At 61.4% G+C, this 27,329-nt stretch overlaps 3 protein-coding genes across 4 annotated transcripts; 1 reads left to right on the top strand and 2 right to left on the bottom strand.

Moving 5' to 3' along the window:
• The first annotated feature begins 1,088 nt into the window (after positions 1-1,088).
• HAP1 (huntingtin associated protein 1) lies at positions 1,089-7,796 on the top strand. Its single transcript, XM_066336669.1, has 15 exons — positions 1,089-1,231; positions 3,016-3,092; positions 3,204-3,320; positions 3,425-3,525; positions 3,770-3,878; positions 4,014-4,092; positions 4,195-4,325; positions 4,401-4,475; positions 4,572-4,709; positions 4,786-4,853; positions 4,931-5,098; positions 5,260-5,573; positions 5,660-5,878; positions 6,320-6,422; positions 7,161-7,796. Exons 1-15 carry the CDS (start codon positions 1,135-1,137, stop codon positions 7,528-7,530), a joined length of 2,166 nt encoding a protein of 721 aa, XP_066192766.1. The 5' UTR covers positions 1,089-1,134; the 3' UTR covers positions 7,531-7,796.
• Positions 7,797-8,303: 507 nt separating this feature from the next.
• Positions 8,304-9,842, bottom strand: LOC136372186 (gastrin/cholecystokinin-like peptide). The gene is made up of 2 exons (XM_066336668.1): positions 8,592-9,842; positions 8,304-8,507 (listed from the first exon to the last, which is right to left on the bottom strand). The coding sequence occupies exons 1-2, from the start codon at positions 8,794-8,796 to the stop codon at positions 8,413-8,415; spliced, it is 300 nt and encodes a 99-aa protein (XP_066192765.1). The 5' UTR covers positions 8,797-9,842; the 3' UTR covers positions 8,304-8,412.
• Positions 9,843-12,421: 2,579 nt separating this feature from the next.
• Positions 12,422-14,300, bottom strand: EIF1 (eukaryotic translation initiation factor 1). Of its 2 annotated transcripts, XM_066336936.1 has the most exons (4): positions 13,983-14,145; positions 13,501-13,664; positions 13,312-13,413; positions 12,960-13,180 (listed from the first exon to the last, which is right to left on the bottom strand). In XM_066336936.1, the coding sequence occupies exons 1-4, from the start codon at positions 14,011-14,013 to the stop codon at positions 13,136-13,138; spliced, it is 342 nt and encodes a 113-aa protein (XP_066193033.1). In that variant the 5' UTR covers positions 14,014-14,145; the 3' UTR covers positions 12,960-13,135. The 2 variants fall into 2 exon arrangements, with proteins under 2 accessions (XP_066193032.1, XP_066193033.1); XM_066336935.1 differs by lacking the exon at positions 13,501-13,664 and having other exon boundaries at positions 12,422-13,180; positions 13,983-14,300.
• Positions 14,301-27,329: the final 13,029 nt, after the last annotated feature.

Here is a 27,329-nt window from a genome sequence, read left to right as displayed (position 1 = left end):
GGGTCAGGATCCCGATGGGCAAGAGTCAAGCAGACAAAAGTGTGCGATGGTGGGGGGCAGCTTCAGCTGCATCCATTCCCTGCTTGTTTGGGTGCTGCCAAGGAAGGGCATTGGGGCAGGTGACGAGGACAGAGCACGTTGGCATTTCTAGCCTCACACCCACGCGGCCTGTGCTACGTGCCTGCCAGCTCCTCCATAATTCAGCACACCATGATTTATTCAGTTTTCCTGCTTCTGTGCTGTTTCTGCACCAGTGTGGTTGTGGGGATGGGAGGGTGCCAGCCAGGGAGTGTGGGACATCCTGGGTGGGGCATGGAGGGGACTAGCCTCATGCCAGGCCATGCTTGGAGCCAGGGGTGGTGAATGAGGAGGTTGGAGTGGGATGGAAAAGCCACTTTCCAGATCAGGGACCTGGCAGGTCCCAGGACTGCAGTGGGCACTGAAGATGCAGAGTTTGTGATGTGGGTGATGATGGGGGATCCAGCCCTGGGGTGGCAGAGCAGGGCTGGCCAGAAAAATGTACCCTAACCCTTCTGGGGACCCCATGCATGGTCATGGCTTTGTGTGTAGGGCCCAAAACCTCTCCCTGTCCGTCCTGAGGGGCAGAAGCTGCTGTCTGTGCATGACCCATAGTGTCAACACTGCCGAGTTGCTGCTCAGGGACCCCCAGTGTCCCCTCAGCCGTCATCACCACCCGTGGGGGCCTGTGTGCCCTGACTCCCCAGGCTATGAATTGGGACAAGAGATGGGACACCTGCACCAGCCCCCAGGGCTGAGCAGGACTGTCCTGGTGAGTTCTCCAGCAAGGAGCCTGGTCCTAGGCTGCCTTATGGGGATAATATCCCCGGGGCGGCCCGATAAAACGGGGGGAATGGGCACTCCCGGGCAGCCTCCGGCACCCCCCGACCCCCGCATCGCCCCCGGTCTGCTCCGGTCCGGCCCCGCCCCCGGCCCGGCCCCGGCCCCGGCCCCGCCGCGGGGGGATGCGCCGGGCAGGTGCGCGGGGAACGGGGCGATCCTATAAATAGGGGCGGGAGCGGCTTTAGCGGCTCCGCTCAGCGCGGCGGGGCTGGGCACGGCAGGGTGGGCACGGCGGGGTGGGCACGGCGGGGTGGGCACGGCGGGCTCGGCACCATGGAGATCTGGAGCAGCCCCACCGCCTACGATGAGCTGAACGGGAACGCGGAGCGCGGCGGCGGCGCCGACCCCATCGCTCGGGAGCTGGAGGAAGGTGAGGGCGGCCCGGGTGGTCCCGGCCCGGGGATGGGGATGCGGCTGCAGCACGGCTGGGCTCCCCGGGGCCGGGGCTGGTCCGGAGCGGTCAGGGCCGGGGTCTTCCCTCGGGAGGTGCCGTCTGCTCCCCACCTGTGCGTTCCCTCAATCCCGGTGTCCCTCACCACCCTCTAGCCCGGGGTTGCCGCCGCGCGGTCCCTTGGGGACCCCCAGGGTCACCCCGACCCTAAGGAGAGCTGTTCCCCAGGCCGGGGGTGCGGGGAGAGGGGTCCTGCAGGTCTGCGTGTGCCCGTGGGGAAGGGCGTCCCTCCTCCCGTGGGAATGGGGTCCTCCCCTCCCGCATCCCGCCGATCGGGCCCGGGGATGGATGTTGACGTGTTTGCCGGCGCTGCAGCCCCCGTCTCCCAGGGCCAGCCGCTCGCTCCAACCGTAACGATGCTCATGCTCTAATTATTTCCAATTAATGGCTCAGAGGCCTGACGAGGTGCAGTTGGGGACCCCCGCGGGGAGCGGGTCCTGTCGGGGTGCAGAGAGGGGGGGTCAGGCTGGGCCTGGGGTTGGCCCTTCTTCCCACGGACGTGTTTGGGGTACGTGCCCTCCGGGGCGTGGGGCAGCGCCCGGGGCAGTGAGGACTGGACGGGACCGGGGTGGCGAGTGGGGGCATTGCCATGACAACACACTCACCATTACACAAGCCCAGCTGGGGAGGCCTAATGGGATTTGTGTGGCTGAGCTTCCCCGTTAACCCACTTCGTCTGCACGGCTGGGGGGTGGCTGTGCCTGGGGACGCGGGTGGGGGCCCTGAGTGCGCCCAGCGCTGCTCTCTCAGGGGAAACTGAGGCACGCACCCTCGGGACAGCGGAGCATCAGAAAAGCCATCGGGAGAGGTGTGTGCTGTGGGCAGGGCGCGGAGTACAGGCAGGTCCCGGGCTGTAAGCGGGGTCTGGGGTGCGGGCAGGGCTCGGGGCTTTGCGCCTGCTCCCGGCTCCCTCCGGCCGCACGGCTCCAGCGCCGCCGCCTGGGAGCGTGCCCGGAGCTGCCCGGCAGCGCCTGCGGCCGCAGTTGGCAGGAGCTGTACCGGGGGGACCGACGTCTCCATGTTTGCACCTCCTCTCCGTGCCAGAGACCCAGAGAGCAGCGGCGGGGGCAGAGCTGTAGCTGGGGCCCGGCTGATGCTGCCCGTTCCCGCAGCGTCCTGTCCGCAGCTGCCTCTGTTGCTGTGGGGGTTGTTGTGTTGTGCAGCTGGAGGGACATCGGGTGGGTGCGGGCTGCAGCATCCCCTCCCCCAGAGAGAAACTAGGGCATGGGGGGATCTGGGGGAGGGGGCTGGGGACAGATTGGAGGGGACGCTGCCTGTGAGCCCGGGTCGGCACGGTGCCACCCACAGCTATTTATACTGGAACTCCAGCCTGCTTTCTGCTGGAGATGTCACCTCCGATCCTGTCTCCACTGCTGCCCTTCCCCGTCCCCCCTCTCTGTCTGTGAGTCCTGCAGTGGGGCTGGCACTATGCCTGTGCTGAGGTCGTGGGGTCACCGAGGGGGCCCAGCATTTTTTTTGCCACCCCAAGGTGCAGGCAGGGTTGGGGGCAGGTGTGAGCCCCCTGTTTCCCATGATGCTGTCACGGCTGTGGGGATCCCTGCCTGGCACTGCATGAGGTGCCACCCAGCAGACAAAAGGTGCTTTTTGGAGACCAGCCTGGGGCAGCCTTGGCGGGACAGTGCTGAGCCTCCGGGTCAGTGCTCCCACAGTGTGGGGGTTCACCTTCTGGCCCTCTCCCCCAGTCCTGTGTGCTGAACGGGTGGTCAGGATCACGAAGACCTACCATGATATTGACGCCGTCACCAACCTGCTGGATGAGGTACGTTGGAGGTCCCACCTGTGGGAGGGCTGGTGGCACCCTGGGGACACAGGTGTAGGTGAGGACTGGGGAAGGGATGAGTCCCAGCTGAGGCAGCCCTGCCCCTTGCAGAAAGAGCGGGACCTGGAGTTAGCAGCACGCATTGGGCAGTCCCTGCTGAAGCAGAACCGGAGCCTGACTGAGCGCAATGAGCTCCTGGAGGAGCAGCTGGAATTGGCCAAAGAGGAGGTAATGGCTCCTGGGCACAGGTCTGGGGCTTGGTCCTCAGCTGTGGGCCCCTGGGGGCAGCTGTGGGCTCCTCAGCCATGTCCTGAAGCTCTTGGTCTCTCCAGATTGCACAGCTGCGCCATGAGGTCTCCATGCGGGATGACCTTCTCCACTTCTACACCACCACAACGGAGGAGAGCGAGCCCACCACCACCACCTCCACACCGTGAGTGGGAGTCCCTGTCCTGCCACTCACCTGGGGCAGAACTGCCCCTGTGGGTTGGGTAGGAGCCATCACCATCCCTAGGGTAGCACTGGCCACATTCTCTTCCATCCCTTGGTGGCTGTGGGTCCGACCCCACAGGGTTTGGTCGCTGCAGATGCCTGGGGGCTGGGGGAGTGGGCAGGGTCCGAGGGGGCAGCCCCATCCTGCCCACACTGTGTGCTCAGGCCATCCCTGCTGTCCCCAGGCTGCGCAGGCACGAGTCCTCGCTGTCCTTGCAGCAGTACTTCCAGTACGACACCTTGCAGCAGAAACTCAAGTGCCTGGAGGAGGAGAACCAGAAGCTCCGTATGGAGGTGAGCAGAGCCAGCTGGAGGATGCCCCTCAGTGCCCACCTATGCCCTGCTGTCTATGGGGGGACCCTAGGTGCCCCCTCAGGGAGAGAGGCGGTCCTGCCTGTCATGCTCAGTCCCTCCAACCCTGTCCCCCAGGCCACCACCATCGCCACTGAGACCTGTCAGTATGAGGACCAGGAGCAGCAGCTGATGTTTGACTGCGTGGAACAGTTTTGTACGTAGCTCTTGGGGATCTGCAGGCACTGCCCGGCTGCGTGGGATGGGGCTGGGGTTGGGGACCGTGCTCCGGCGGTGACGGACCCTGTCCCTCCCGCAGCCGAAGCGAGCCAGCAGGTCGTTCACCTGTCGGAGGAGCTGGCGCACAAGGCGGAGAACGAGGCCCGGCAGCAGGAGGAGATCACGCAGCTCCTGGCGCAGGTCGCGGACCTGCAGCAGAAGTGTCGCACGGTGAGGGTCCCCTGCCCGTGCCGGGGGAAGGGGGGTGCGGGCCCAGCGCCCTGACCCGGCCGCTCCCGCCCGCAGCTCGGCTCCGAGGTGGAGGAGCTCCAGCAGCACCTGACCGCGGCCAAGGACGTGCAGCAGCAGCTCCGGATGGAGGTGAGCCCAGGGGGAAGCCGTGAATTCCCGTCCTGGTGGGGGATCCTGCCCCGCTGCCCCCGGCGCCGTGCTCGAGCTGTGCCCGTGTCCTCGCAGCTGCGGGATCTGCAGGAGAAGTACGCGGAGTGCGGCGGGATGCTGCAGGAGGCTCAGGAGGAGGTGAAGAGCCTGCGGAGCCGCAGCCTGCCCAACAGCACCGTCAGCCGCTACAGCGCGGCCAGTCTCCTGCCCGTGGTGAGCGCGGGGCCCGGGCGGCACGGTGGGGGTCTCTGTTCTTTCCTCTCCTGACACTCAGTGTCCCCGTCCCCAGGACTCGCTGGCCGCCGAGATCAAGGGCATGATGAGGAAGAGGACGGACAGCAACTCCTCAGACTACAAGTGAGCGCTGCCCTCGGTGGCTCGGGCCGTGCCGTGCGGCTCGCTCCGGCTGCCCCTGACCTGCCTCCCGCCCGCAGGAGCTACCAGCGCGTCTTCGAGACCGTGAAGGCCGTGAACCAGGCGGCCAAAGCCAGGTCTTGCTCGGAGTCTCCCCACCATGTTCCAGGCTCCAAGCAGTTGTCTGCTGCCCACTCTGGGGGGCCCAGCACCCCGCACACCGGCTGCTGCGGCTCGGAGGACGCCCGGTGAGTGCCGGGGGAGATGGGGCCGGTGGGACGGCGGCTGCTCGGGTACAGGAGTTGGGCTGCTGGGGACCTGCTGGTGACAGGAACCAGCCTGGGGCAGGGTCCGGAGGGGCGGTGTGGGACTGCAGCTCCGGCCACCCTAACGCTGTGGCCGCCAGCAGGGCCGAGGGCTCCGGCGAGGACTCGCGGGCAGCCCCGGGCCAGCGGGACCTGGAGGCGGCGGTGCAGCGGCTGTCGGTGCGGCAGCAGGGCCACGTCTCCGAGGAGCGCTCCTTCTTCGAGGCCGAACGGGAACGCAAACTCTGGCGGCTGAGGGATGGAGCCAGCTCCAGTGGCTTCCTCACCCCCGAGGGCAGCATCGTCTCCACTGGGACCAGCTACTCGGGGAGCTCGGAGCTCACTGCTGCCTCCAGCTTCTCCCTCGGCTCCCTCACTTACTTGCCCGACAAACTGCAGATTGTGAAGCCACTGGAAGGTGAGGGGCAGAGAGGATGCAGAGCCGCAGGTGCTCTGCGGGTCCAACAGCCCCGGCTGAGCTCCCCCCGTCTGTGTCCCCCCCAGGCTCTGTGACACTCCACCACTGGCAGCAGCTGGCACAGCCCAACCTGGGCGGGATCCTGGTGCCCCGTCCCGGGGTGCTCACCAAAGACTTCAAGCAGCTGGACATAGACTTGGAGGAGGTGTACAGTCTCAATGACCTGGAGGAGGATGATGTGGACACCAGCTCCTTCCAGCTGCTCCCTACCTCAACACCCGCCAAAGCCAAGGAGCGCCCCAGGGGTGAGCGTGGGGTGAGGGGGTGCAGCCCCCGGGATGCCCCTGTCCTGTCTAGGCTGCTCCTGGCCTCCCCCCGTGCTCTCCCCTCTTGCAGCAGCCTGTCCCTGCCACCCACCTGTCCCCACGGGGATGCTCCGCCTGCAGCCGCTCACGGGCCGTTCTGGGCCAGCGCCCTCGGCGGGATGAGCCCTCGCCATCACCCCGGCGAGCCCCTGCTGCCCCCCGGCTGCCTGGAAGGGGCCGGTCTGGGACAGACGGCATCTCCTGGTCCCAGCTGTGCTGGCTGCCCCCTCTGAGCTGGCACCAGACACAGCAGCTGCTGGAGCTGTGCCCCGTGCACGGAGCTTCCAGCCCAGCTTTGGCTGTCCTACCTGCTCTCTGCCGAGCCCTCTACCTGTGTCCTGTCCCCCTCCCCATTGACCCCTTGTCTCCTGTCCCTTCCAGTGTTCCTCTCTGTTAACAACCTCCCCCAGACCCCGTCTACCTTCACCATCACCACCTGCCACATCCTCCACCCCACCACTGCGATCACCACGGTGACTCCCAGGTAAGGCAGGTGACAGCCCGGCCACCTGCGCTGCCTGCACCGGTCCCTGGCCCCGCTGTGCCCCCCGAGCTCTCTCCTCCTCCCCCATGCCTGGCTCCCTGCAGCTCCAGGAAATGGCAGGCTGGGGGCCACCCGCAGTCCCAGGTGCTCTGAGATGCCAGCACTAGAAATATCCCCAAATCTGGCTGCTGGGGTGTCTGTGTGCCCGGGGCTGTCACCCCGCTGGGGGCTGAGACCAGCCTCTCCCTCATCTGCACTGCAGCCCCCCGATGGATGGAGGAGCAACACCCCGGGCAAGGAGCAGCCAGTGCTCCTGGCACTCCGGGAAACGCCACAGCTTTCCTCCCTCCACACTTGGGCAACAGCCAAGAACTTTTCCCAGCTGGGTGCTGGGGTTGTCCCTTCCTTAATGAGCACCAGTAATTAGCCTTAATGAGCCCCCAGAAGGCTCGTTGGGGGTTGGTTCAAGCTGGAGTTTACTGTTAGACAAAACCCTGGTGACTGGGAATTGTTTGTGGAGCAGTGACTGTGTCCCAGTCTCTCCTGGCTGCTGAGGAGCAGCCCCCAGCACTCCTCTGTGAGCAGTTTGCAGCACGGGGGTCTCCTACAGCCCAAGGCTATTTAGGTGAAGGAGGACAGGGTCCTGCTCTGCCCACAGCCCTGCCAGGCCCCTTCAGCAGCATCCCCCAGGACAGGGCTCCCAGCTGATCCCCACTTCTGCTCTCTCTTCCTCTCCAGTCTGTATCATGCCGTCGTGCCTTCTTGTGGGCCCTTTGAGGGGCTGAGCCTCAGCTGCCCCTCACCAGAACAGACTCCCCCCACACTGACACTTGGCCCTGGACCCCCGAGCACTCCCATGGGACTCTTCAGGCTCTCGCTGGGGCGAGATTTCCACTTGGCACCAGGGACTGGATCATGGTGGGCCCCCTCACTCCACTCCCAGGGCCCTCAGCATTCTGGGCCACGGCCCTCCCCTGTGCTCAGGGGTCAGGATGGACCCAGGAGCAGCATCTTCAGCTGGAACCTGGTGGAGAAGTTGCAGCGCCTGGGGCTGGACAAGGTGGTGGCCAGAGGGGAGACGTCCTGGGCCTGGGGCACCCAGAAGTGACACTGCTGCAGAGCCCCTAGGCTCGAGGTGAGACACATCCTCTTCCTCACCCATCCATGGGGAAACGGAGACAGGACAAGGTTCAGCCTCAGCTCCCGGTGCTGCCCCAGGTCCATCAGCACTCCTGGCACCAGCATGAGGGGCTTTGCCCTGGCTGCAAGGACAGAACCCAGCACTGCTCCCCATGTGTGGGGGGTACAGGGGCTGCTGCCTGACCCTGTCCATGTTGGGGAGTATGGACCCTTCACAGGAGCCAGTTCCTGGCACAGAAAACTGTTCCTGCTTCTGCTGAGCCTGTCTGTGGAGCGAGGGGCAGCCTGGCCCATTTGGGGCTGTCCAGATGCTGCAGTGAAGGGTGATGCTCAGTCTGGGCCCGGGTGTGTCCTGGGGCAACCCGCTGGGGCCAGGGGGAGACTCCTGCACCCTGGGCTGGGGCCCTGGCCAGCACCTGGGCTGGACTGGCTTTTAAAGGGAATGGTAGTTTAACTCTTTCCTGCTCACTGAATAGCAATAGTAGCAGCACTCACAGCTTGGGATGTTTCTGGGGGTGTATGTGTTGCTCCCCCCAGCTGTGTCTCTCCCTCCAAGCTGTGCCCCATCCCCTGGCAAATAAATGTGAACTCACAGAGCAGCTCGTGTGTGCTGTGTCTGCTGCCATGTTCTGTTTGCTGCTGTGTGCAGTTCGGTCTCTGCACCATGTCCCCTCTGGGGCTGGGGGCAAATCTCTGCCCGCTCTCCCAGGCTCTCCCTAGCACAGCCAGGACAGCAGAGGCTGTAGTGCCAGAGTTTTATTGTGGGAAAGGACATGCACTGAGCGTGTCAGTGCTCTGCAGGGCCAGTCCAGCCCAGCAGCTTGGCAGCACCAGCCTCATCCTCAGCACTTCAGCGGCCGAAGTCCATCCAGTCGGGGTAGTAGTGGTCATGCAAAGCCTCCATCCCCTCGTCCTCGTGCACAAAGGCCTTGTGCTTGTTCAGCTCTGCCAGGGCAAAGGCAGCAGTCAGAGCTGGCACAGAGGCCAGGCTGTGCCCCCTGAGGGCTGCCCACCCTGAGCTCCCGGTACCTGTGAGGATGTGGGGCAGGAACTGGGCCAAGCGGTTCTGCTGCTCCTGGGACAGGTACTCGGGCCAGTCCCGCCGGACCAGGCTGGGGGGATGCTGGTGGGGGTCCCCCAAGGCACCTGGTGCCTCTGCTGCTGGCTGGGGAAGGCACAGGCAGGCGGGCACTGCCAGGGCGAGGACCAGACCGAGGCACAGCGGCACCTTCATGGCTGTGGAGAGACGGAGCAGGGGTGGGGAAGGGGGGGAGCTGTGCCCCCAAACTGGGACATGTTCAGCCTGTGCTGAGGGTGACCTGGGCACTCAGCCTCAGGCCATGGCCAGTTCAGTCTCCTCTGTACCCTCCTTTGGATCCCCAAGTCCCCTCTATCGGTCCCACCTTTTCCCTAAGTTTTCTCCACCCTTGTCTCCTGGCTGGCCCTCAATTCCCCCAGAATCAGAATCAAGGCAGAGTGATCCACAAGGATCAAGTCCCACTCCTTGCTCCTTGCAAGGATACTGAAAACTAAAGCACATGGCTGAGAGCATCATCCAGCTCCTCCTTGAACTCAAACAGTTGGGGAGTTGGGTTCTCATCCCCAGAGCGAGGCCAGGCCCCGGGTCCCCTCTGTTCCTCCTAGTGGGTCTCTGAGTTGCTTTGTCCCTCCCATCCACTCCTCAGGTTTCTTTCTCTCCCAGCCAGTCCTCGTCACCTGCAGACAGTGCCAGAGCCCTGTGAGACTCACCTGTGGGTTCTGAGGCTCAGCAGGGTGTCCTGGTGGGTCTCAGTGGGTTTCTCTCTCCGAGATTGCCCCAGCTCAGTCCCGCTTTTTAAATGCGCTGCCGGGGCTGCCACACCCCAGGGCGGCTCCACACACATCCACCCACCCCCGGGGGGGCCCTCGGGCACCTGCGTGTGCTCACGGACACACAGTGACACACAGTGACACACAGAGACACACAGAGACACAGAGACATAGACACACACAGACACACAGACACACAACTGTACAGCCATAGCCATAAACACACAACCACAGGCACATGTGTCCATACACATTCCTAGCCACACGTGCACACAGGTATGTGTCATGGCTGGCTGTATATGGACACACGTGAACACAAATCCAGCTGCAGCCACCAGGGCACTGTGCCTTGGCTGCACATTTGTGCAGAGCAGTAGAGCTCTGTGTGCAGCTGAACATGCGCATGCATTATTATGTAACAGCAACCATACAGTATAATACACTGCAATGGTGTGTATATATGTATCAATACATATATATAAATAATGTATAAGAATTTATACAGTATTTATATATATATATATATATATATATATATATAATGTGTACATTTCTAATAGATAACATAGTTTATGCATCTGTGTCATCTATGTTAATGCATCCAGATATCCATATGTACACACAGGCACAGACTAACAGCTACAGGCATGGACACACGTGTGCACACGTGTGTGTGTTTATAGGGACGATGACTACATGAGGTAATTGTATGTCATGGAGTGATGGAGGGTGTGTGCAGTGGGATGCATGCATAAGGAACACCATGACATATCTCTCTATATGTGTATCCACACATATATGCACATATGTGTATACATATGTATGTATAGAAACACAGATATACATATAATATATATGAATGCTGACATAAATATAAATATATATATATATGTTATATGTACATGTCTATATATGTGTGTATATACACATACACGTGTCTTGGGTTTGTAAAGACAGGTATCTGCCAGGGAAAGTACATACATATATATATATATACACGTGTATACACACACGCACATATATACATATTCATATATATGTACTCACACACATGTTGGACTCCATGATTTTTGGAGGTCTTCCCTAGCCTAAATGATTCTGGGATTCTGTATATATATTTGTACACATATATCTCAATACACATTTCTATGTATATGCATATACATCCATCCATATCTCTGTTTATAAATAGCAATACATATGCATATATCTGTATAAATGCACATGCACATGTATATACGTGTATACAGAAGTATGTGTGTGTGTACGTACAGGTTTTCTTACATGTGTCTGTACACACATGGATGTACCCACACCCTGACACCCACGTGTGTGCACACGTTTGTGACGTGTTGTGCCAGGCCTCTCAGGAGCTCTGTGCCCAAGGTGTTGGGGGCTGTGCAGACCTGGAGGACTGTGTTTGTGTGAGTGTGAAGCCACTCACGAGGACACAGACCCCAGAGCAGCTCATTCTGCAGCTCTGGATCTCTCCCTGATCCCCGAGAAGCTTTGGGGTGTTGTGGAAGGAGTGGGCACTCCTTGCAGTCAGAGCCCCCTGAGGATCCTCGTCTGCCCCCGTTGGATATTGATGGTTCCTGCTGCCTGTATTGACCCCCCCCCCCATCAGTGTATTTGTAGAGATCATTTGTCTCCCTCCTTCAATAAACCCCGTGAACGACATCCTGGGCTGGGGCACGTCACTGTCCCGTGTCCCCTCGTGTCCCCAGTGAGCCGTGTCGGGGCTCCTCAAACAGCCCTGAAACAAATGGCCTTTGGATGGCCGGGAGCAGCAGCACCCAGCACCCCGCGGCATCGATCGCTCGCTCCACCGAGCACGTCACACAAGGAACAAACAAATTGTTTTCCAATTTCTGGCTTTTAATGGCTCAATCTGGACCAAATGAGCCGCCAGGGTGATGGGGCCACGGCGGCAGCTCCCTCCAGAGCCACGGGCTGGGCATCACCTTGACGCAGGTTTGTTATCGGGCCTGTGGGCCTTCGGGCTGGACCCTTCTCCAGGCCGAGCTGGAGGATGGACCAAGCACCTCTCTCCCCTGCCTGGCTGGGGCTGGCTGTCCTGGCAGTACCCAAATCTGTGGGCAGCCTGGCAAGTCCTGCAGGGAGAAATCCAGGCTGGACACGCTCTGACACACAAGGGGCACAGGAATCCTTGATGCACCTGCTCCCCAAGATACAGGCAGGGCTGGAGGTCACTCAGAGGGATGGGCAGGGCTGGAGGTCACCTGCCTCCTCTGAGCACTCGCACGCTTTGTGTAATTGCAGCAATTTGGTTTCCAAGAGCAAAGTCTCCAGGAAAGTGCCAGTGAACTCAGTGCTCCTGAGCAGCATGTGGGACATGAGGGTCACTGTGACAGTTGATTAATAACTGGGACCTGCTCTGGGGGGCTGCCTGGAGCACGAGCAGGTGACCAGGGTGAGAGCAACCTCTCAGAACACCCCAGCCCTCCCTGCTGCAGGACAGATGGGCAGGGGGCATTGGGAGGATTCCGTGGGCAGTATTCAGCATTTCAGTGCATTTCACACTGCTCTTGTGCTGGAGGCACCTGCCAGCCCTCAGCACCACCGCTGCCCTCAATCAGTGCACTTTACTGAGATGTCGTTCTTGCTTGTTGAGCCCAAGCCCAGAAAAGAGAGAGAGCACTCAGCCCTGACCTGTGGCACAGGCCGACTGGGCGGCAGCGCCTCTCCCTCCTCCCCTTAGCAGTTTTCGGGAAGCAGAAGTGCTGACCCTGCCCTGGGATTTAGAGGAACACAAGAAGCCGGTTCAAGGGTTATGGAGCCCTGGCACGGAATGACTCAGCACCCACCCACTCCTCGGCTTTCCCTCAGCTCCCGGTAGGAGCAGCAGAGACAGCACAAAGGGAACTTCCTCTTCCTGCGGTGGGCCAGAGTCAGGGCCAACCCCCAGGCAGCCAAGGAGCCCCCAGGGCAAAGAATCCCCCCAGGCCCCTGAGCACTGAGCCTGTACCACAGCTGGCAAGAGAATGTGCTTTGGCCCCTGGGAGTGATGGAACCCACCACGCACAGGCTTTTGAAAACCGGTTTTATTTAAATAACTTTAAATACATGACAACAAAACATTAGAAATAAAACCAAAGCCATGTTACTGCACAGGGTGCGAGGCAGCAGCGCTGTCCCCACGAGGCTCAGCAGCTCCAGCTACAGGGATGCTCCTTACGTTAGTCCAACATCAAGCCCTTGACACAAGTTTAACCCATGGGACATTTCCACGTGCCTGGTGCCTCAGGGCTCACAGGTACTGGCACCTGAACTGCTGCCATCTGGCCTCCGGGTCACTCTTCTGTCACTCCTTCCAAGCCAGGCTTCCCCAAATTCCTCTGCCTCCAGGAGCCAGCACTGCCCAGAGGGACGGTGCCATGTCCTGGGGCCTCACACCAGGCAGGACACGATTCCCCTCTGTCAGGATGGAAGCACAGCTGGACTGAGGAACCACCAGGACAGGCCAAGTCCCTGGGCATAGCTGGGAACAGCTGGAACTTTTGGCTTCAGGCTGGATGGTGCCACCGCCCGCGTTACCTCTGGGAAATGAGGGACAGCCAGACGAGATAGCATGGGCTCGTGTCAGTTTATTACATCACCAATTACAACAGTCCAGACTCAACAGTGGACCCAAGATCGTTACATTACACAAACCGGCTGGTTTTAAACTTATGACAAGGGACAGGTGGGAATTTCATGGTAAGGATATCTTCTTGCATAAAGCTCCAGTGGGCCACAGGCACTTAAAACCCGTGGACTTTCAGCTGGTCGTCTTTAGCCAGTCCAATCTGCAAGACAGAAAATGCATTCACGGCATGGGTTGATGCCTCTGCGCATCCAAACGCTGCTCAAACCCAGGGACCTGTGTGTTCTTAACAAATCATGTATTTTAGCAAGCAGCAAGCTGAAGGTGTCCTACCTCCACAAGGAACTGGCAGATGTTCTTGCGCTGGTCACCCTGCAACTGAATCACTTCTCCATACTCGGGGTGCTCAATTACAGTACCATTGCAGGCAAATTTCTGCAGCAAAGACACAAAAACTTCCTTAGCACCACACAAACATCCCTGCTGGGAGTGGCTGCTGCCCCCCGAGCCCCGAAGCCCCACCTTCTTGAAGGCCTTCACCAGTTTCTTTTTATCGTAGTCATCCGCGATGCCCTGGACTGTGGTGAGGGTCTTCCTGCCGTTGCGCTGCTGGATCCTTATATGGATGTAGTCCTCAGTGCCGGCCGGGAGCAGGTCATCACCCTTACTTGCATCCGCAAAGGGGTCTGTGGGGAGCGCAGTCAGGCCCCGCCGCAACGCCACCCCATTGGCCGCCCCATCCGCCCATCACGCGTAGGACACGCCCCATTGGCCGCCGCGCCCGCCCGTCACACTCCGGACCCGCCCCCATGAGCCTGCCAGTCACGCGCAGATCCCGCCCCTGCCTCCACCCTATTGGTCGTCCTGCCCGCCCGTCAGGCTTGGGCTCCGCCCCCACCCCCCCGTGGCTGACGCAACCGGGCCCGGAATAGCAACTGCGCCACGGGGCGGGGCCAGGGCGGGGCCCGCGCGCTCCCCCGGTCCCACCGCACAAAGGGCCTCACCGAAGGGCTGGAGGTTCTGGATAGCGGACATACGATACGCTTCCCTTCCCTCGGCGGAGGCGGCGGCGGCTGCAACGGGGGCGGCTGTGGCGGCGGGAGCGGCTCTGGGCGGAGGATGCTCTCGCGGCGGCGGCTCGAGGCGCTGTCAGGGGGGCGGGACCGCCGCCGACGGCTTATATACCGCCCCTGTGTGGCGTCATCACGCACGGCGAACGAGCGCGATGATTGGCCGCCGCGCGGGGCGTCAGGACGCATCGGGCGAACGCGGCCGCGCCCCGGCTGCGCGGGGGGAGCGGGGCGCATGCGCGGGAGGGGGGCCCGGCAGCGCGCGGGGTGGCGCGTGCGCAGTGCGGCGCCTGGGCCGCGGCCGAGACCCCCCGGGACCCCCGTTCCCATTCGGGGTCGCCTCCACCGCCCTCGAGATCCCCCTGCACCCCAAAATCCTCCCGGGACCCACAAAATCCCCCTGGGACGCCCACCCTCATCCCCGAGACCTTCAAAATACCCCCATGAACCGCAGAATGTTCCCCGGGACCGCTCAAACACCTCCAGATCCCCTTGGGACTCCCCTCCAAAGAACACGGTGCGCCCCAAAACCCTCACGGAGGCTCCAAGTCTCCTCCAGACCTCGCATATTTTCTTGAGATCCTCCAACCGTCTGCAAAACACTCTTGTTGTCCCCTCCAAAACCTCTCTGGGACTCAGGAGCTTCCCTGGGATTCCCCAAACCTCCCAACCCCTCCTCCACATTCCTGAAATCTCCCTGGGACCCTCTAACCCCTTATCCCCTTGGGACCCTCGAAAGACTGTTCCCCTTCCCTGCTGGCCCCTCACCGGCCCCTCACTAGCCACATCCTGTCCAGCCGTGGTGGCTGCAGGAGCCGGGGGCAGCCAAAACCAGTTTGCCCATTCCCAACCCTGCGTCCGTCACATCCATCCAGCAGGACAGCCCAGGGCTGACCGGAGCCGTCTGGGGCTCCTGTGGGCACTCCAGGTGTTCCTCCAGCCACCCGTGGGTATGGAGAGGCCCCGGCTCCTGCCTGTCCAGTGCTTCATCTCCCGGTGTCAGGAACACGCAGCAATCCTGCTCACCAGCCTGGGGTGACACTGCTGTGCCCGGCCCAGGGTGGCCGTGCCAGTCCCCTCACTGAGCCTGGCACAGTTTGGTCACCACCCTGCAACTGCTCCGGGCATGGAGTGATCTTGGGCCCAGTCCTGCTGGAGCTGCAGCCTGGGAACGCTCGGAGCTCACCTGCGGATGTGGGTTTGGTACCGGGGTTTGTCACTGGTTGTCCCCACAGTGACACCACACCTGCAGCACGCAGGGAGCCGTGTGCTGGCAGAGAGGAGGGTGCTGTTCCCAGGCTGCTGGCAGGGAGATGCTCAGAGGACACACAGTTCTGGGGCTCTGCTGCTGAAGGGGAGCGCTGAAGGTGTCACCAGAATCTGACAGGAAAGGAAGGGTTTTCTCTTTAAACAAGTGAAATGAATCCCTTGGCACTTACTGCACCTCAGCTCAGTCTCGCAGGCCTTGGCAAACCTCAGCTTGTGCAGGGTGAGCTCAGTTCCTTTTGCTGTCTGTCCTGAGTGCTCCTGGGGGGTCCCAAAGGCCTGGCTGGGTCAGCACATCTCAGTAACCCCAGTCATGGTGCTTGGGAAGGGGCAGTTCCTGTCCTTTTGTAATGAGAGACAAAGGTGTTCTTGGGAGTCAGCTCAGGAGGGCAGTGAGCCCAAAGGGGCCCAAACCAGGGGCAGTGGAAATTGATGATCTCAGGTTTAATCCTGTTCCTGAGTCCTAATTTTAGGGCCTGGAGCCTGGCTCACAGTGTTAGGACTGAGCTGCTAAACACAGATATTCCATGGCTTTCCTAGTGCTGCCGTGGATAAACCCCCCAAACTGGTGGGTTTGGGCTGTGGCTCAGCCAGGACGGGGACTGCTGGCACAGGAACATCACATCCTGCTTGGAGACACGGTACAGGTGCTAAAAATACCCTGAGACTCCAGATATGAAGAACAGTAAATCTCTGACAATTAATGGGGTCAAAAGCCACATAGATCTAGACAGAGCATGAGCTCTTCTCTGGGAGCGGGTTAGAGCTGCACATGGAGTGGGAACATGTCCCTGGGGAGGCCTGGGCCTGCTGGGCTGAGGATCCTCAGGAGCTCCTCAGCTCTGTTTGGATCCCCTGCAGCCGCAGCTCCCTGTGTAGGTGTTCCTGCCCTGCTTCGGAGCCATCTCTGAAGCACGACGTGGGTTTGACAGGTTATTGGCAGCTGGGTGTGCTGCCATCTGTGGCTCTGGCAGACGCCTCATGGGTCGGATGTTGCATCATTCTTGGGGGTTTTATTTAAGATAAAGGCAAATGATTTCTCTTGCACCGGGCAGAGGGAATTGTTTGCGTTGCTGTATTTGTGTCTCTCTGGTGTTTCTGAAGCATCTGTCTCTTCTGTGGGACAGATCAGCTGGAGAACTGATTTTCATTAGAATATGAATTTGCTCCACGACCACCGTGAACAAGCAGATGGTTCTTCTCTCTCCTCATTTTCTGATCAGATTTTCCTTCTCTCCCAGAGAAGGAGCTGTCTCTAGCAGCCGCATGGTGGAGTAGCCAGACAAGAGAAGCAATTAGAGGTTTGCACTCCATCTTTCTGCTGGAGGCATTTCCAGGTCCCTCACTGCAGCTGAGGGGCTGCTCTTCATATTCAACACCAAACACTCAAGCAGAGCCATTGGTACCTTCAGTCTAATGTCAGCTCTGGGCTGGCCCCGCTGCTGAGCCAGGATACCCCAGAGAGTCGATTTATCAGTGTCACTTCTGATTTGCACAGTCACACAACACATCCTGATTGTGTCCTCACCGCTGGGTCCCCAGAGCCTTTGGTCCAACTCCAGAAGAGATGAGTGTGTGTCAGACACCAGAGTTGAACTGATCCCTGGTGAGGGCTGAGAGCTCTCAGGGAAGTGTTAACATCTGATTTTGCTATGAGCAGGGTTCAGAGCCGGCACCTGCACTCATGAGTGGCTTCGGCTGGGCCCCACGGCTGAGCCCCTGCACCCTCCTCCCCTCTGCCCATCTCTAGGTGCTGCTCCCGACCAGTCCTGCCCGAGGAGGTGCCTCTCCCGGCTCCCCACGAGGTGGCAATGCCGGTCTCCTGCAGGAGCAGCTCGGCAGGCAGCTCCACTCGTACCCGGCGCCTGGCAGACAATCCAGTCTGTGCCCCCGGGCTGTGCGGGGGCTCCGTGCACCGCAGCCCCGGTGCGTGGGCCCGTGGCCGTGCCGGGGGAGCTGGCAGAGGCTGTTCAGGGGCAGCAGGAGGAGCAGAGGGAGCCCAGAGCCGCCTGTGTCGCCTGTGCTGTCACTGCTCACTGCGAGGCATCATAGTCACATCTGGGGGTGCTCCTGGGGACCATTGTGCTCCTTGGCAGCGAGGGGCACTAGCAGCCCTGTGACAAGGAAACGTACTGGTGGTGACGGGGTCTGCCCAGCAGTGGTGCCACTGCCAGTCCTGGGGATCTCACGGGGAAACGCTCCCGTGTACCCCTGCATGTGACACCAGACCCAGAGACCCCAGTGTGATGTAGCTCAGGACTGTGTGGGAGTCCTGCAGCAGCGGCCCTGGGGCTCCTGGGGGCTCTGGTGGGTGACCAGCCCAGTCAGTGCAGTGCTTACTGCAGCTCTTTCCTTACTGGGTCCTGCAAGCCCATTTCGGAGATACAGTACGGGTGCTAAAAATACTCTGAGACTCCAGATGTGAAGAACAGTAAATCTCTGACAATTAATGGGGTCAAAAGCCACATAGATCTAGACAAAGCATGAGCTGTTCTCTGGGAGTGGGTAAGAGCTGCACTGTGCTCTGATGTTGGGGGGGTCTTGGTGCCACCCCCAGCCCACCTGGGAAGTGCAGCAGAATGGAAGGAATCATCCCAGCATTCAGCTTTACTGCTTCTCCCGCAGCTCAGCAATGCCCTCCGGGTTGGGACATTCCTAGAAACCAGCTTTTCTCCTCCAACATCCTTCCTGCAGCCTTTGTGTGACTGCACAGACGGGGATTCAGGATGAGCTGGATGTTTGATGGATATTTGATCCCATTAATCAGTGCGGGCAACACTGACAGGCGTCAGCCCTGGTGATTAACCTGCTCCTGGAAAGAGCAGCAGGGTGAGCCCGGCTGTCACGGGGCCAGAGGCAGTGCAGGGATTCCCTGATCAAGTCCTACGTTCCCTTTCTTTACACATCTGTTTCTGGCATTCACATCCCAAATTTGCAGACCCCGGGGTGTTGCATGAACTGGCCGCTGCCCACCCACAGCCCTGCGCGATGCTCGCTGTGGCCCCAGCTGTCGGACACTCGGGATGGAGGCACTGTGCACGGTGTGACATTCGGAGGGTTTCACACTCTGCGGGACAGCAAGGGCCGGCCGTGGGCACATCCTGATTCCTGTCAACCCAGTGACCTCCAGGCACCGATACGGTATAACCCGGGTGTGTTACAGTCACCCGGTTTAAGGGTGTTTATTCAGCCTCCCTCGCACTGCTCAGCTCCCGCTTCCGCTGGCAGGGTCCCCACCCTGGCTCCCTCCTGTGACACTGCTGCTCTCCGCGAGGTGCCAGGAGAGCTCCAGGCACAGGCTGAGCCCGCCCGTGCTGCTGGGAGAGGTGAGCAGGAGCAGGGAGCTGGCTCAGCCCGCACAGCCGCTCCGTGCCGGTACCTGTGCACGAGCGATGGAGCGGCTCAGCTCTGGGGAATTCTCTCAGGGAGGGTTCTCCAGGATCTTGGAGATGCCATGGCTTTCCTGCAGACAAGGGGTGTTTTGCCCCTCGCTGCAGCCCCAGCCAATCCCTTCGTCATTCCCATGGGCTTTCTCCTGCACCCGCGGGGATTCCCTTGGCCAAGGTGGATGCCCTGTGCAGACATCACTGTGCTCACATCGCAGGGGATGCATCGAAAAAACATCCACCTTGGGGGGGGGGGGGGGTGTCACTGGGGCATTGCCATCAGCCTGGAGCAAATCTGACATGGGAACAGGGATCACAAAGACCAGGAAGGGTGGGAGCAGCTCAGGGCAGTGCCTGTGCTCTCTGTCAGACATCCTCAGAAGCGCTGGGAGCCCCGGGAAGTGCTGGCTGCTGCCTAGGGACAGGCAGCCGGTCCAGAGGGTTTTCCGCAGTGGAAAGGCCCAGACCAGGCATCGAGAGCAGCTTGAGCAGCTGGGAGAGGGACAGGCACAGCCACGATACGGTTTTCATTCTGTCTCTGATGGATTCAGGAGCTGTCGGCACCAGGCGCAGGCAGCGCGGGGCTGACTCAGAGCCTCGGCATGGGGCTGTGCCCGGAGCAGGGATGGTCCCCGCACGGCGGCTCTGCCTCTCAGCCCCACACAGCCTGTTCGCTATCGCCAGTGGAGCTGCTCCGGCCAGACACCTCCTGCTTTGCTGGAGTTTGTCACAGCAAAGGCCAAGGGACACAGAACTGCTCCAGTGCCACAGAAAGGGGCAAAGGTACCAGGCTCAGCTCCACAGCTCCCTCGCTGCAGCACGGCTGGGCTGGCCAGCACAGCCAAGGAGCAGCCTGGGACACGGAGTCCAGCTGGAGACAGCTCATCTCCCACTGCTGCCTGGCATGGCTCCAGCCCTGCTGCACCCAGTCTCAGTGCCCCATCCCTGGAAGTGTTCAAGGCCAGGTTGAATGGGGCTTACAGCAACCTCATCCAGTGGAAGGTGTCCCTGCCCATAGCAGGGGGTGGAACTGGATGAGCTTCAAGGTCCCTTCCAACCAAAATCCTTCTGGGATTCCATGATTCTCTGATCCATCTGGGCAGGGCAAGGCAGCTGTCCTGCCCTGCAGCCCCCTGCTTTCATCTTGCCCTTCCACTCTGCCTGAGCCAGGCACCTCCCCTCCATTCTGGAGGGAATTCCCTGCTCCATGCCAGGGAGAGAACTGGGGCCATGGAGAGACCCTGGGATGAACCTTTGCTAGAATCTTGTGTACCACGCAGGGCCCTTCTGAGCTGGGCACCTGGCATGTGCCAGCTCATCACCAGCACCATCCCCAGCATTGGCAATGTCTTTGGACAGGTCTTTGGACCCACAGGATGGGTGCATCTGGGCCCTTTCCTGCCATGGTGGGTGCCCAGCAATGGGAATAACTTGAATGCACTGGGAAGCACAGTGAAACCCTCCTCCCAGGTGCCCTGACACCTGCCCCGTGCTGCTGCTGCACAACGTGGGTCACAGCAGAGTCCCCTGTCCTGGCACAGCAAGGGCAGAGGGGACAAGCCTTTCTGAGCAGATTTTCATGGCCAGGGGCTCCAAGGCCCATGAGAGGAGCAGCCCCAGCCCAAGGGAAGAGCAGCCCCTGCCCTCCCTGGAGAATCAGTGGCCACTGTGCACTGGCCCTGTGCCCCTTAGCTCCAGCCTGGCTGCCAGACAGCTCAGGCATTTGATCCTGCCCTGGTGTGACAGGGGATGGACACCAGCTGAATCCACGTCCTGCTGATCTGGGGCTAAGGGCCACAAGATTTTTGGGGTAACAGCCGCAGAAATGGTGAGCACAGGGCAGAGCTGTCCCCACTCTGCTGACTCGAGCAGAGAGAGAGGCAGGTCAGGCCAAACACCTTGGTCAGCATCTTGCCTCACTCCAGTTCGTATTTCACTTACGAGGCAAAACCTGTGCGGGGTGTGAGCACATCCCCACGCAGCTCCAGCCGCAGCCCGGCCCCTTCCCTGCCCCGCAGCCAGGCACACTCATCCCTGCCTACACCAACTCCCCGAGGGCCAAACACTGGCTGTGGGCCAGCGATCCTTCCCCATGCCAGCCCCAGCCCAGCCCCAGCTGCCCGTCCCAGCATGATGCTGGCACGGCAGGGATTTGCCTCTTGCAAAACACTTGGCCATGGCACTTCCTTGCCAGGTCGGGAGCTGGAGCTGGGAGTGGGGGGCTGGGACGGCCACACTCTGGGGTCTCAGTGCCCCGTTCCCAAAGCCCAGACAGGCACTGGGACAGGCTGGCCCTGGAAGGGCACAGGTTGAAATAGCAGAGGACACTCGAGGGGACATTGACCCCTGGAGTGCTCAAGGTCCTTCAGAGCCGCAGCTCCTGTTTGCTGCCGTGCTGTGCAGCTGCCTGGTCCCCTGGGCCTCTTCACTCTCCTGGGGCTCCCCTGGCACCCTGAAGGTGCAGGAGCAGTGTGTTTGTCCCAGAGCTGCCTGGACACATCTCAGTAACCAGCAAAAGCCAGCCTAGCAGGGAAACCTCAGCAGGCACTGCCTTGGGGCTGCAGCTGTAAAACTGCTCAGTGACAGCCCCTTCTTTTGGTTATGAGCTGTCTTGGACCCCTAAGCAGAGGCATTTCCATGTAAGAGCACTGCTCAGCAGCTGTGTTCATGGTCTTCCCAGCAGCCACTGCACTCAGCCCCTGGCATGGAGCTTCCCGGGAAAACCAGGTCAAGATGGAGCCTTTCAGCCTGCTGCAGATTCTGCTGTGCTTGTGCCACAGGCTCAGTCCTGCACTTGCCAGAGGCAGAGCCACAGTGGCTGAACCGGCATGGGGCAGGAAGGGCTGGCAGAGCAAGTGGATTTTGGGGGCACAGGGAAGCCCAGGGTTGGGGTGCCAGGGCTAATATTGGCCCTGAACCTCCCAACCCTACAGGAGGTTCTCGCCAGGCTGGGCCAGGTGCTCAAACCCTGAACACTGAGATCAGAAGTGGGCACTGCCTGGCTCTCCAACTATCCCCCTGCTCCAGGGCAGACTCTGGTTGCATTTCTCTTTTTTCCTTCACTCCTGAACTTAGGAACAGGCATCAAACTCCCCACAGCCTCCCCTGCTCAGAGGCTCTTTCTGAGCCTGTCAGCCTCGCTGGAAGCAAACATGACACAGGTTCAGAGGCTGCCCAGCGGCTCCAACACGCAGCCCCTGGGCAGGAGACCCCCGGGCTGGGGGTGCTGGGCTGAGCTGCAGGCGTGTCCCCGGCGTTGTTTTGGCTGCCGGGGCCGCGTCCCTGCCGCGGCTTGTCCCCACGCCCGGCGCTGGGCTGTGATTAGCGAGGCGGATCCTGCCCGCGTTCCCATCTCCGCGTCAGCGCCGCCGCCCTCGCGGCCGCTGCCAGGCGGTGCCCGCAGCCAGGTGTGCCCCAGCCAGGTGTGCCCCAGCCAGGTGTGCCCCAGCCAGGTGTGCCGCCCCGCCGCCGCGCTGCCAAAGAAGGAAATCGCCCGCGCCCTTCTGCTTGCAAAACACTTTGGACTTGGTGCTCTGCTGACGCTGCCTGTTCCCAGCGGCTCCTGGGATGTGCTGGAGGCTGAAGTAGCCCCTCTTCCCCTTGCTGGGCTGCAGCCGAGAGCCCCGGGACCCTGCAAAGACAACGCTCTGAACTCTCACGGGGCTGCTGTCCCAGTGCCCCGTCAGCAGTGCAAGGGACACGGAGAGGGGACACAGACACGGACCGACTGTGTGAATGTGGGGCAGCCCTGGCCATGGGACTCACACCCCGTGCATGGAGCTTGACTCCCAGGCCCAGGACATGAAGCAGCTGCTGGCTGGCTGGCAGTGCTGGTGCTGTGCCATGTGTCACACTGGCCTGGCTGGGGTCACCCGTGGCTCTGGTGCTGCCAATGAGCCACAGAGCAGCACCAGGCACTGACCTGCGCTGTGGTCAAGGCTCACATCCCTGCCACAGCCGCTGCCGTGCAGCTGCAGCACAGCTGGGCCAGGGCCAGCAGCAGGACAGCAGCTCCAGCCTCCCAGTGATCCCACAGTGGGGTCACCGGCACAGGGTGGGGAACAGGGGAGGCTGGAGGAAGAGGGGCAGGAGGTTTGGGCAAACCTGGTTCAGGAACTGGCTGCCTGTCTCTCCATGGGTGACAAGGAGAAGCTCAGGACCAGGGGGAGCTCAGCTCTTTCCCTACTGGTTAAGCATCTGGGATGAACAGAATATGTCCAAGGGGTTCAGCAGATCCAGCCATGTCTGTGATTTGGGAGGGCTGTGTGCCAGCTGAGAGTGACAGAAATGCCCTGAGCAGATATGGCCCCTCACCCAGTGAGTCTCATGTGTCCCCCAGTTCCTCACAATGCCCTGGGTCAAAGCCCCGGGTCCCAGGCAGTCACTGGGGAGGTGGCCCAGCCAAAGCAAAGGTGAAGGGCCTGACAAGGCTCCAGTTGAAGGGTCTGACTGGCCACCCATGTGGCTCCAGTCTCTTGGGGACACCGGTGCTATCCCCCCGACCATCTGCTTCCAGTCACCACAACCACCCACTCTGATCCCTAGGGATGGTTGGTCAGACCCTGGCAATGCTGAGCACTGAGCTGCACCGACCTTACACAGGGAAAGAAGGCACCAGCACCCGGGCCTACAGGAACTTTGGGGACAGCAGGAGAGGGTTTGGGGCTGTCTGCAGAGAGACAAAGCCAAAATGGGACTGTCAGGAGCCCCCCAGTCCCACTGGGCTCCCTGGGCAGGGCTGTGGCTGGACCACGCAGGTGGAAACTTATTTCTCAGGAACTGGCTGATGGTGAAAGTTCTTTCCCAGGTGTGGCCCAAAAGGAATGTAAATCCTCTGAAGTCCTCATCTCCCTTGTAATTACTGTCAGACAAGTTTCAGCTTGGAGCTGGGCCGCCCCGGCCCCGGGCGTGGGAGCGAGGGGATGACGCGCCGGCCTGTCCCTGCAGCGCACATGTCCCCTCCTGCCCCAGGAATGCGTCCCGTGACTCACGGGGACCGCGGGGGCAGCGAGGTGGACGGTGTGGAGGGCAGCACTCGCAGTCAGGGTGCTGGGTGGGTGCACACCACTGGGCTCACGCAGGTGTGGGGCCCTGTGTTCTCCAGCCTGGACATCCCATGGGATGTCTGAGCAGGCAGACACTGCTCTCCCCCAGGGGACACAGCCTTGCCTGTGCTGGCATCCCAGCAGTGTCCCAGTCTCAGGGTCTAAGCAGACCCAGAAAAAAGGTGCCTCCCTGGCTCTGTGAGGGGTCTGACCATGCAGGGCACTGCTGGTCTGATCTGTGCCCCCGGTGTCCCTCACCCTGACCAATTTGACAGGCATCATCGTGGGACATCATCACTGGGCTGGTGGACATATTCCTGACAGCTGTGGGCCAGCAGATTCCAAAGGGTCTTGGGGCTCATGGGGCTATCAAAACTGAGGGCCATTGCACAGGATTAACAGGCCCAACACATCTCAGGGGTGCCTGTGCAGCTGGAGCAGGAGCTGGAGCAGGAGCTGGAGCAGGAGCTGGAGCAGTGCTCAGTGGCGCCTCAGGGCCAGGGGCTCGAGGTGAGCCTGCTGGGGGCATTCCCAGGGGGAATCACTCGGGAAGGAGCCCTGCATAGTTCCCGCGGGCGGGCTCTCACACTTGTGCTGTGCAGTCACAGACACGGGGCTGGAGCAGAGCAGAGTCCACACGGCCGAGGCCCGTGTCCCCGGCAGTGCCCGGTGCCAGAGGGGCTCTCCCCGCAGTCTGTGTGTGCGGAGCAGCCTCGGGTGCGCGTCAGAACTGCGCACGCCAAGGCGAGCACACGAGTGGGGTCACCTTACACAGCTGCTCACGCTTTTCTCCCCCCTCTCCGCCCGGCTCAGCACCCGCCCCGGCCATGCGGGGGCTCTGCGGCACCGGCACCGGCGGCTGCCCGCCCGGCTGCGGGGCTGAGGGCAGCGGGGAGCAGCGGCGGCAGGATGCAGGCAGGGATCGGCTGCCCACAGGGCATCTGTGCACACCCCTGCACACCCCAGTATCCCCTGCACACCCCCGCACACCCCAGTATCCCCAGCGCACCCCAGTATCCCCTGCACACCCCCGCACACCCCAGTATCCCCTGCACACCCCAGTATCCCCCGCACACCCCAGTATCCCCCGCACACCCCCGCACACCCCAGTATCCCCGCACACCCCAGTATCCCCCGCACACCCCCGCACACCCCAGTATCCCCGCACACCCCAGTATCCCCGCACACCCCAGTATCCCCCGCACACCCCCGCACACCCCAGTATCCCCCGCACTCCCCAGTATCCCCTGCACACCCCAGTATCCCCTGCACGCCCCAGTATCCCCCGCACACCCCAGCACAGCCGCACGCTCCGCCCCGTCCCCGCCGCGCCTGCCGCTGCCAGCAGGGGGCGCCCGTGCGCAGCGATCGCTCCCGCGGGCACCGCCCGGTGTCACCGGCGCGTCCCGACCGCTCCCACCGGGACCCCTGGACCACACCCGGCCCCACCGGTGCCCCCTGGACCCTCAGCCCCTCCCGCTCCCACCGAGACCCCCGGATCCCACCCGGCTCCACCGGGTGCTTCCGGGACCCCCGGCTCCTCCCGCTCCCACCGGGAGTACACCGGCTCCACGGGGTACAGCCCAATCCTCCCGCCCCCTATCCCAGCCGGTTCCACTGGGTACCTCCGGGACCCTTAGATCCCCCTGCTCCCCAGGGGTCCCTGTGCACTGGGGCACAGCCCAGAGCGGGATCACAGCACCGTTCCCCAGGGCAGGTCCCAGCCCAGATGCCCGACTGCAGTCCGATCACACCCGGGGCTCCCGCGGGGCGGGGACACCGGCAACACTGAGGCATTTGGACCACCAGCCCCACCAGGACACCCGGACTACTGAGTCACCCGGGCAAGGGAACCATTGGGACCACCGGGACCATCAGGACCACCAGGACACTGGGGCATGGGAGCTTCTGGGACCATCGGCACCACCGGGACCAGTGGGACACTGGGGCATAAGGGCCACCAGGATCATTGGCACCACCGGGGCTCCCACCATTCAGTTCTGCCTGAGAGCCTCAGCCCAGCTCCAGCAGTGCAGAACTGCATTCACACACTGAGCATGGGACCAAGCACCCGCTGGTCCTGCAGCACCGGGCTGAGCCAGAAGTTCGGATTAACAGAATAATAACAGAGGTGAAGCTGTTTACAGAGCTGCAGCGTGTAATTACTGTTACTGTTACGTATCGGAGAATCCACCGCGCTCCGGGCGAGAGCGGGACCAGCGTGTGCCAGGCCCGGGCAAGCCACTGCCTCCTGCCAGACACGGCTGATGGGCCTTGGCTCTGCACTCGTGTTCAGAAAATCATTAGTGTCATTAGAGCTGCAGGGTGGGGCAGTGGCCCTCGGCCAGGAGTGCCGTGGGCATGCTGAGGGAGCTGGAGAGGGAATGGGGTCCCCACAGGGGTTTAGCAGGGTGGGGGCTCAGGTCCTTGGGGGGAGCCAGGGAAGGAGGGGGCAGTTTATTGCCAGGGGCCTCTGGTAGGCACCGACTGTTTCAGTGTTGTTAATGACTTCATAAATCTCCCTGCCAAGTACAGATTAATGAACAGCGAAGTCATTACCATCATGTGGGAAGTGACGGTGCAGCCCGGTTACAGGGACTGCTCTGGGGTACATCTCCCGAGCACAAGGGCTGGGCAGCCCCTTCCTCTCCCAGCAGCTGTGGTGGCCTTCTTGGAGCATGGTCCCCTTGTCCCCTCAAGTGCACAAGGTGACAAGGCTCTGCTGCACCGAGGCCATGGTGCAGCCTCACAGGCAACACCTGCCACAACCATCAGCCCTCGAGGAGCAAGAGAGAGGGCGGGGAGGAGGGATCCAGGACACACGGCACATCCTACCTGAGGGGCCAGACCACAGCCCCCTTCCAGAGGGGACTGAGAGCAGAGCTGGGGTTCCCACCAAGAAGAGGGGCTTCCCTGGGGGCAGCTGGAAAACACAGTCTGTGGGGCTGTTCCCATTGCTCCTGCCCATCCTCCTGGTCATCAGGGCTGTGCTGCTGTGGAGAGTCTGCAGGGGCCAGGACAAGGTCTTGATGCAGGAAGGCACTTAATGCCAGCAGGGACTCCTGTGGAGGAGTCACAGGGCTGGTGGAGTCCCTGTCACAACCAGCAGGTTTGTCACATCCCCCTGGGGTCCTTTGGCGTGACTGGCCTTACTCCAGAGCAGGGATTAAATGGTGATTCCCTTCTGTGAGCACAACCATCTCCAGGCCAATGCTGGTACCTGCCTCTCCCCACCACCAACGTCACGGGTGTCCCAAGCCGGGATTCCCATCCGGCTGAAGACCTTGCCCCGGGCTGCAGCGGGTGTGGGAGCAGGATGAATGTGGGAGCCGCTGCTCATTGCTCACAGTCAGCACAATGTTCGTGCCGGCTCTGCCATGTTCAGTGAGGGGAGAGGAATGAGCAGACAGGGTGTGATCGTATTGCCACACCGAAGAACAAGACATGAGAAAATGCAAGAGCTGCTGCTGCCTGGAAGACAGATGCTGAAAAACTAATGTGGGAAACCCCAAAGGTTGGAGTTTGCCACAGAGATAAAGCTCAAGAAATTCCCGGTGGCTTGGGATTTTGGCTGTGCTCAGACA

The sequence above is a fragment of the Sylvia atricapilla genome, chromosome 27 (genome assembly GCF_009819655.1).
Source record: "Sylvia atricapilla isolate bSylAtr1 chromosome 27, bSylAtr1.pri, whole genome shotgun sequence".
Lineage (NCBI taxonomy): Eukaryota > Metazoa > Chordata > Aves > Passeriformes > Sylviidae > Sylvia > Sylvia atricapilla.
This window is presented reverse-complemented; position numbering and strand designations above follow the sequence as displayed.

Excerpts from the sequence above, each read along its gene's own strand:
- LOC136372186 (XM_066336668.1), bottom strand. The coding sequence starts at position 8,796 with ATGAAGGTGCCGCTGTGCCTCGGTCTGGTCCTCGCCCTGGCAGTGCCC. Across the intron at positions 8,508-8,591 it reads CCTGCCCCACATCCTCACAG|AGCTGAACAAGCACAAGGCC; the intron begins GTACCGGGAGCT and ends TTGCCCTGGCAG.
- EIF1 (XM_066336935.1), bottom strand. The coding sequence starts at position 14,285 with ATGCGCCCCGCTCCCCCCGCGCAGCCGGGGCGCGGCCGCGTTCGCCCG. Across the intron at positions 13,414-13,982 it reads CCAGAACCTCCAGCCCTTCG|AAATTTGCCTGCAATGGTAC; the intron begins GTGAGGCCCTTT and ends TCTTTGCTGCAG. Across the intron at positions 13,181-13,311 it reads TCTGCCAGTTCCTTGTGGAG|ATTGGACTGGCTAAAGACGA; the intron begins GTAGGACACCTT and ends TCTGTCTTGCAG.
- HAP1 (XM_066336669.1), top strand. The coding sequence starts at position 1,135 with ATGGAGATCTGGAGCAGCCCCACCGCCTACGATGAGCTGAACGGGAAC. Across the intron at positions 4,093-4,194 it reads TGACTGCGTGGAACAGTTTT|CCGAAGCGAGCCAGCAGGTC; the intron begins GTACGTAGCTCT and ends TCCCTCCCGCAG. Across the intron at positions 4,326-4,400 it reads TGCAGCAGAAGTGTCGCACG|CTCGGCTCCGAGGTGGAGGA; the intron begins GTGAGGGTCCCC and ends TCCCGCCCGCAG.